At 42.6% G+C, this 9,821-nt stretch overlaps 1 protein-coding gene across 1 annotated transcript; it reads left to right on the top strand.

Annotated features, from left to right (window-relative positions):
- The first annotated feature begins 2,175 nt into the window (after nt 1–2,175).
- On the top strand, nt 2,176–9,176 carry LOC146019586 (gamma-crystallin-3-like). Its single transcript, XM_083152079.1, has 3 exons — nt 2,176–2,280; nt 7,057–7,299; nt 8,901–9,176. The coding sequence occupies exons 1-3, from the start codon at nt 2,272–2,274 to the stop codon at nt 9,174–9,176; spliced, it is 528 nt and encodes a 175-aa protein (XP_083008205.1). The 5' UTR covers nt 2,176–2,271.
- Nucleotides 9,177–9,821: the final 645 nt, after the last annotated feature.

Here is a 9,821-nt window from a genome sequence, read left to right as displayed (position 1 = left end):
CCTGCCTCTCTTCTCACTCACTTCCCTACATCTCAGCTCTCTTACTCACCTACCATCTATAGCTGCATCTCTTCTCACTCACTTCTCTATATCTCAGCTCTCTTACTCACCTACAATCTATACCCGCATCTATTCTCACTCACTTCCCTACCGCTCAGCTCTCTTACTCACCTACCATCTATACCTGAATCTCTTCTCACTCGCTTCCTTATATCTCAGCTCTCTTACTCACCTACCATCTATACCTGCATCTCTTCTCACTCGCTTCCCTACATCTCAGCTCTCTTACTCACCTACCATCTATACCTGCATCTCTTCTCACTCACTTCCCTACATCTCAGCTCTCTTACTCACCTACAATCTATACCCGCATCTCTTCTCACTCACTTCCCTACATCTCAGCTCTCTTATTCACCTACCATCTATACCCGCATCTATTCTCACTCACTTCCCTACATCTCAGCTCTCTTACTCACCTACAATCTATACCCGCATCTCTTCTTACTCACTTCCCTATATCTCCGCTCTCTTACTCACCTACCATCTATACCTGCATCTCTTCTCACTCACTTCCCTATATCTCCGCTGTATTGTGTACTAAGATTTGTGGGTACTCTTTACCTAGAACGGCGCCCACGATTGAAATCGCGGGCGTCGGGGGTAAAAATCGTGGTGATCGCGGTCATCGCGGGCATCGCGGGTAAATCGGGATGGCCGCGATGCCCGCGATCACCGCGATTTTCCCATAGGGAACAATGTTAAAACGGCAGATTGACCGCGATTTTACTGTTAAATGCCTCAATGGACCCGATTTGGGGCCAAATAGGCCAAATTAACCCTTAAATGTCCCCCCAAATTTTTAACGCCAGCCCACGATCAACGCCAACCCGAAGCGTGGCGAGCGTAGCGAGCCCGCGAGGGGCGGCGGTACGCGTCCTCCGACCTTTTCATGCCCTACTATCCACTACGGCGTGGTGTGAGAATATAATAGTGTGGCGAGCGCAGCGAGCCACCGAGCCCGAAGCGTGGCGAGCGCAGCGAGCCCCGTGAGGGGACGCGGATACCTTCACAGGTAGACGCGTCCCCTCGCGGGCTTCACAGGTGTCCGCGTCGCCACAGACACCTGTGAAGCCCGCGAGGGGACGCGCATAACTGTGAAGGTATCCGCGTCCCCTCGCGGGGCTCGCTGCGCTCGCCACGCTTCGGGCTCGGTGGCTCGCTGCGCTCGCCACACTATTATATTCTCACACCACGCCGTAGTGGATAGTAGGGCATGAAAAGGTCGGAGGACGCGTACCGCCGCCCCTCGCGGGCTCGCTGCGCTCGCCACGCTTCGGGTTGGCGTGGATCGTGGGGTGGCGTTAAAAATTTGGGGGGACATTTAAGGGTTAATGGGCTCTGTGGCCCATTTAACATTGATTCCTATGGCCAAATCGGGTGGATTGAGGCATTTAACAGTAAAATCGGGTCCATCGCGCCTTTTAACATTGATTCCTATGGGAAATCGGGAGCATCGCGTCGCGGGCATCGCGGGTACATTTATGGCCGGCCGCGACGCGACCGACACGATTTCCATGTTTAACATTGGTTTCAATGGGAAATCGCGGGCATCGCGTCGGTCGCGTCGCGGCCACACATAAATGTACCCGCGATGCCCGCGACGGGCGCCGTACTAGGTAAAGAGTACCGATTTGTGCTCTGTTTTTGTTCTTCTGTTGCTGTTATGTCTAGTTCTGTTTACCCTGTACTCTTCTAATGTGTTCTATATGTACGTCGCTGCGTACCACTTGTAAATAAAAATATAATAATAATATATAAAATACACCAATGACACATATGTATAATGTATGATTCAAGTGCACAGTCTGGAACCTGATCCCTATTGGGGCCCCCGGGGGTTTCCCTGTGGGCTGGTCTGACCCTGACTATGTTGCATTTACTTTGATGTATGACCCTTTGCGCCATGGATTTCCATGGCAAGGTCACTGACCGGTAAGCCCGCAGTAGCACATTCTCTATTTAAAAGTGAACACGTTGTTATTAGTCAAATAAAAGCATTGAAAACACACGTAAACCTCAAAACAACTGCTTCTAGCAAGCATACGTTCACAAAGGCAACACAAAGAGAAGCTGGCGATGAATGGGGCCTTACTGTGCGTTCACTAAACAGAAAATGCTGAACCCAGCGATGGACAATGTATATATAAAGGCACAAGAGCGACTCACTTCACCAACACCTCCAGTAGCACAGGCAGCGTCTAACCATACACCATGGGAAAGGTAAGGGAGCCTCGAAAGTCTCCGCAAGTCTGTATATGCTCTCTCTAGATAACCTATTCATTTAATACACAATATTGTATATTTATAACTTATTTGCAGAAAAAAATGATTGTGTCTGAAATGAAGGCAACATTTTCTATAGTGTGTATAATGCTGAACCTAAAACCTCTTATTGTATTGTGTTCAGTTCTGGAGGCCATATCTCCAGAAGGATATAAATACATTAGAGACTGTACAAAGAAGAGCAACTAACATTGTGCATGGCCTACATCACAAAACGTACCAGGAAAGACTAAAAGATCTAAATATGTATACTTTAGAGCAGAGAAGGGAAAGGGGGGACATGATAGAAACTTTCAAATATATCAAGGGCTTTAACAAGGTCCAGGTGGGAGACATTCTTCACAGGAAGAGGAGCAGCAGAACACGAGGACATGCACTGACACTAGAGGGAGGAAGGTACAGGTGGGAGACATTCTTCACAGGAAGAGGAGCAGCAGAACACGAGGACATGCACTGACACTAGGGGGGAGGAAGGTACAGGTGGGAGACATTCTTCACAGGAAGAGGAGCAACAGAACACGAGGACAGGCACTGAAACTAGAGGGAGGAAGATTCAGGGGAAATGTGAGGAAGAATTACTTCACAGAAAGAGTAGTAGATAAGTGGAATAGCCTCCCATCAGAGGTGGTAGACGCAAATACAGTAGTACAATGTAAACATGCTTGGGATAGGCATATTGATATCCTTACAAAAAAATAAGGATCAAATATGGTTTGAGGTAACATGTTTAAAAAAAGGGGCAGACTAGATGGGCCAAGGGGTTCTTATCTGCCGTCAAATTCTATGTTTCTATGTTTCTCTTGGTTCATTTGAAAACATTTCCACTTAATACAGTACATAGATGATTTCAATGAACAGAATATAGTAACAGTACGTACTATAATAACAGAGTAAAGTTTTAATGTGCATGTCAACCTTTTGGTACTTTTCCACCTACAGGATTCACTGTCGACATATACACTGTCTGTCAGCCATTTACTATTATTGTTATTATTATTATTATTATTATTATTATTTATTATTATTATTATCATCACTTATCTATCTGGCACCACCAGGGTTCTGCAGCACCTGACAATAAACAGATGAGCAAAAAACAAGAAAACAATGAATTACAGTATAATGCAATTTAGTATTTGGTAAATATAAGACAGCTGCAGCAGCGGACACTGACACAATTATAAAAATGGTGGAGATAAATTCTTAGAAAAGCACATGAAGAGAGAGGGCCCTGCTCGTTAGAGCTTACGTTCTAAAGGGACGGGGCAGACAGACAGGGTTGACACAGAAGGTATAGAAGTGATCATAAACAGAAGGCTAGGATGAGAAATGGTTAGATTTAATAGAGAAGTGGGGTCTTGAGAGCCCTTTAAAGTTTTGTACAGAGGTGGAGAGTCTGATAGGGAGGGGTAGAGAATTCCAGAGATACAGAGCACAACGGCCAAAATCTTGGAGGCAGGAATGGGAGTAAGTAAACCATCAGTAGGAGCATTCGCATCTTCGAGTCTATCTCCGTTTATGCACTTCCCGATACCCCGGATTAAAGGTCCGAACCTGACCGTGCACACCACAGAGGCAGCACGCATTTGAGGGCAGGTGGGAGTGTAAACAGAGAAAAGTAGTCCTTCCTTTTGCTCAAAATTGTAATTTTGTATTTAAGATTAAGGCCAATTCCAAGGAGAGCTTATTGCTTACATGAAAACTATTTTTAAATGCACTCTTAACAGCCGGACACACATTACACAAATAAATTGAGAATATACAGTATAATAATAATAATAATAATAATAATAATAAGATGTATGGAATAGAGCACAGGTTCTCAAACTTGGTCCTCAAGACCCCACACGGTGCAGGTTTTGCAGGTTTCCTCACAGAATAAAGTGAAATAATTAGCTCCACCTGTGGATCTTTTAAAATGTGTCAGTCAGTAATGAGTGCACCTGTCAGGTGACTTGGAAACATGAACTGTGTGGGGTCCTGAGGACCAAGTTTGAGAATCACTGGAATAGACCATAGCCCCATATTGTTGACATGGGTGAAAAGTGTGAAAAGGTCACTGGTAAAAGGAAGACATAGAGTAAAGTTGAAAGGTCAAAATATTAACATGAGAATAGTGTAGACGTGTATCATGACACCCTTTGAACCTGTTGACTTTAAGCACTGTCTACCTGTGACCTGTCAACAGTCTGATCCTTTTGACCTAATGCATGTTGATAACATAGTGGTGACTGTTGATGTAGACACTGTAGATATTTATAGGGGTATTCAATGCCGGACAATATTTCGGTATGTCGGAATTATCAGCCATTTTTGAATAGGTGGAATTTACGTTTCACCTATTCAATATCATTACCGATCTTCCAACTATAGCAAACATTCCAAATGTTGAAAAAGATTTGGATCAGTGAATGTGTCCGACAATTTAGTGTCCGTTTCTGACAATGCAGATGCAACTTTTAAAATAGTTGAATCTACAGCAGTGAGTCCCGGCCAAAAACAGCCGGGACTGAATAGGTCCTGCACAATACTTCCAACTATCGGAAATATCAGATTGAATACCTCCCATAAGCTATTAGCAGACGGCAACAAGATACTTGTTTGATAAAACTCATTTCTGAAAGCAACTACAGTATCTTACCCGTGGCTCAAAGATCACTTTGTATCACATTATTCTGGTCTTCAGTTAATAATGTTTTTTTTTTCCTTAATTGCTTTTCTGATGTCTATAAATAAAGCACAAAAATGAAATGCAATTCAAATAGTAAATGCAGTTAAAATTATAAACTTTAGTCTCCCAAATACATTTTTGGTCAGAGCTATTTCAGTAATAACTTTATTATTGTTTTGTAGTTTCATGGAAAATTTCTATATTTTGATTTTCAATATGGCCACAATTATTACTAAGGGGGGATGTTCTAACATCCGCACCCCAGCTCCGCCCTCCTATCGCCGCCCATCGCATTCATAATTATCGCATATGCACTAACATATGCGATAATTATGGCAAAGGACAGCTCTAGCGTTATGAGCTGTCCTTTGCTGTGAGTCAGCGGATCCCATCGGGACCCGGCAGCTCCCCCCTCCCTCCCTTACCCGGCGCTGCTGCTGAAGGGGGGCTGGCTCTCCTCCTCCCTGTACCCAGAAGAGGATCAGTGCAGGGAGGAGGAGGTCACAGGTCCGGGCAGCACAGCTCTCTGCCCGGACACAGTTGAGGGGGTGGGGCGATGCTGGGCGGCGGGGGTCCATGCGGGACGGTGGTGGGTCGGTGCGGGGTGGCGGGGGGTCACGTTAGAAGCCCATATGCTTCTGTGGGGCATCGCCAGATTTTTCTGGCGATGACCCCCGCCGCGGTAACCCAGCGGGGGATGCTTAGTGCATCCCAAAATACAAAAAACAGATAACAGGGTTTTTACTGCATTTTTAGCTTAGAGAATCTCCCCCTAAATGATTATCTTTATTAAAATGCATGTAAACTTGAAGGCAAATACACTTTAATTACAATCAGTATAATGCAGGTTGAGTAACCCTTATCTGTATACACCAAAACCGAAATATTCCCAAAACCGTAGGTTTTGATCCAGACACACACACACACCGACCACCCCCCACCCCAACCTACACAACAAGTATTAAGTAACAAAATATGTGTGATATAAAACACTTAAACTTATACTGAATATTATCAAATAAAGATAGAAAGACACAATAGCTCCTATTAACATACATGATATAGCCCTGATGATATCCTAGATCACTCTGTTTACAGATACTACGCGTTTCATCAAAGACTACTTCTTAGCCCAAATCCCATCAGTGTGTTTGAGCAAAATAACTATGCAGCCAATTACAAAGTTTTATCCTATTAGTGTGTGCAGCTCTGTAATTCACATCAGAAATCCTCAAATAATATAATGATCTCACAGCACTGGAAATAATAGTGCAAAAAAATAAAAAATAAAAACATTTTGGTATTATACATTTATATTGTTCCCACGTAATTAGGGCTGTTATTGATTACTGATGATAAATGGAATAAAGGAAATTCTAACAACTAACAGAAATGCATTCCTAGAATATGAAAAAGTTATTGCATTATGACATTCATGCAATTTATTATTATTATTATTATTATTTACTTAATAACAGTTTCAATAGCATACACATAGAAAACATTAATAATAAGGGACCAATTAATACATTTATTTATGGGGACAGAGGGGCAGATTTATTAAGCTCGGTGAAGTCATAAACTGTCTTGTTTTTATCACCGGCCAATCAGCTCCTACTTGTGAAGTTACAGGCTTGGTTAGAAAAATGACAGGTAGGAGCTGATTGACCAGTGATAAAAACCAGACACTTTATCACATCACCGAGCTTAATAAATCTACCCCACAATTGTTAAATTAATTTATTATTGAAGGTAACTTATTCATTAATACTAAACACAATAATATTTCTATTAAAGGTATAATATATATTTTAAGAAATAATAAAAAATTATGTTTTTTTTAATTAATTATCATTCATTCATTAATTCATTCATTTGTCGAATTTAACAGCGTTATTTCACAGCTAGTTAATAAAAACAATATTTTCCCCTTAATAATTATGAAATTATTTTTTTCTTCATTTGCCCCAATGACAAATTCATTTGCTTTTATACTGTATAATATATATATATATATATTTTTTTTAATCACTGTTCTACAGATCATCTTTTACGAGGACAAGAACTTCCAGGGTCGCTCCTATGAGTGTAACTCCGACTGTTCCGACCTGTCTTCTTACTTCAGCCGCTGCAACTCCATCCGCGTGGAAAATGGAAACTGGATCCTCTACGAGCAGTCCAACTATAAGGGATATCAGTATTACCTGAGACGAGGAGAATATCCTGATTTCAAGCAATGGTTGGGCTTCAATGACTCAGTCCGATCCTGCCACCTTACTACTCAGGTATGTGATGTTGTACTATCATTGTTTCTATGCTTCTAATGTGCTGCCGGCATAGCGTCAGCCACACCATTAACACATAGCTCGAGGGATCCCCATACACTGGAGTTGGAGATATTTTATCTACTTCCATCATGTCTACAATAATGAAATGTTAGGATTATCACAATGTTGGCAAAATATTTGATACGGTGGTGACTTACCTGGTTCATCAGGTATGGTGGCTCCAGTATTGTATTTGGGTCCCAGTAGTCAGCTGGCACTTAATTACTGTGATATCACTGCTCACACTAACCCTCCTACTAGAGTCCAATCCTAACCATCCCCTCCCACAGGCTAACCCCCAAACCACTTCTCCTTCAACCTAACCCCTAATCCTCCCATCCCAGTGCCCAACCCAAATCTCCCCTTCCAGCCTAATTATAAACCTTCCCTCCCTTAGTCCAACCCTAGCCTCTCCTTTGTGCCTAACACTAACCCTCCCTTCCTACAGCCCAACCTATCCTCCCCCCAGTGCATTAACCTAACCCTTCTCTCCCACAACCTATTCCCTAACCTTCCTCTCCCACAATCTTACCCTCCTCTCCTGCAACATATCACCTAATCTTCACCTCCCACAGCCTAACCCTCCTCTCCTGCAACCTAATCCTGTACTCCGCAGCATGGTAAAAGGTGGGTGAGCCACACATGACAGCAGCATGCAGGAGACTTGCCCACTTTTCTGGGTGGCCGGGTGTGCTACCAAATTTTCAATAACCACCAGTCATCACCATATGATCAAAAAGCATTAGGTCAAAAGGGTCCAATGGTTGATAGGTAAAAAGTAGACAGTGCTTAATATAGAGCACAATACCTTCATCCACCATACAGCACAGTACCTGCATCAACCATACAGCAAAATACCTGCATCAACCATACAGCAAAATACCTGCATCAACCACACAGCACAGTACCTGCATCAACCATACAGCAAAATACCTGCATCAACCATACAGCACAGTACCTGCATCAACCATAAAGCACAGTACCTGCATCAACCATACAGCACAGTACCTGCATCAACCATACAGCAAAGTACCTGCATCAACCATACAGAAAAATACCTGCATCAACCATACAGCACAGTACCTTCATCAACCATACAGCAAAATACTTGCATCAACCATACAGCACAGTACCTGCATCAACCATAAAGCACAGTACCTGCATCAACCATACAGCACAGTACCTGCATCAACCATACAGCACAGTACCTGCATCAACCATACAGCAAAATACCTGCATCAACCATGCAGCACAGTACCTTCATCAACCATACAGCAAAGTACCTGCATCAACCATACAGCACAATACCTTCATCCACCATACAGCACAGTACCTTCATCAACCATACAGCACAATACCTTCATCCACCATACAGCACAGTACCTGCATCAACCATACAGCACAATACCTTCATCAACCTTTACCTTTATTTACATTTTTATTATCCTCTGAAAATAAAGAGCTGAAATCTAGAAATATAATAGAAAAATAATAACACATTTATAAAAGTACCATTTTTTTCCGCTATTTTGTGATAACAGCCTTGTTTTCCATTACAGCATCGTGGTCCTTTCATCATTAAGGTCTATGAAAAAGAAGATTTCAAAGGTCAAATGATGGAGTTCACCGAGGACTGCCAGTGCGTCTATGAGAAGTTCCGCTACCAGGACATCCACTCCTGCAACGTGCTCGATGGTCACTGGGTGTTCTACGAGGAACCCAACTATAAGGGCCGTCAGTACTATCTGAAGCCTGGAGAGTACCGGCGATACACTACCTGGGGCGCCAATAACTCCAGAGTTGGATCCTTTAGACGTGTTCAGCAACTCTATTAATTTATCCTAGATGCTCTGTCTCCGAATTCCACATTAAATTCTCTTCTGTAACAAACATTTGTTTCACGTATATTGGTCTTTTTCCTTTGCCTAGGATTTAGAGGTTTATTATATATATGCGGGGGAACGGATTATAGGGTAGGTTTCAGGGGTGCAATGGATTATTATGTGATGACAAAAATATATAAAATGCCACAAAGAAAAATTATGGTAGATATTAAATACTTACTGTAGCTACAGTGAATTGATGTTGGGTTGTCCAAGTACAGCAATAAGCAATTCTCCCTCTCGCACCTGCAGTCATCAAATCTATCAAGGAAAAAATCTTAGCTTACTATAAATTACAAAACAAATACAAAGCTTCCTGGGCAATGCCCTGTTATTATATTTATACCCTATCAGTTACAGGCAAAGTATAGAGACTGGATAACATAGACACTAGGTTGTTACATAAGTTAACTAGTAACACATATACAGGAGGTATTCAATGTGGGATTCTGACTGTTGTAACTTCCCGACAGTCAGAATCCTGGGCGTCTTCGTCCAGATCACCTGCAACTTGACGGGACAAATTCAATGTTCCACCTGTCGAGCGTTGAAAAGTGGGCGTGTTGGCAAAAACGGCCATGGGTTGTCGAGAAACGG

This window comes from Crinia signifera, chromosome 7 (genome assembly GCF_055691185.1).
Source record: "Crinia signifera chromosome 7, ASM5569118v1, whole genome shotgun sequence".
Lineage (NCBI taxonomy): Eukaryota > Metazoa > Chordata > Amphibia > Anura > Myobatrachidae > Crinia > Crinia signifera.
Note: the sequence above shows the minus strand (reverse complement) of the source record. Positions and strands in the feature narration are given on the sequence as shown.

Excerpts from the sequence above, each read along its gene's own strand:
- LOC146019586 (XM_083152079.1), top strand. Across the intron at positions 7,300-8,900 it reads CCTGCCACCTTACTACTCAG|CATCGTGGTCCTTTCATCAT; the intron begins GTATGTGATGTT and ends TTTCCATTACAG.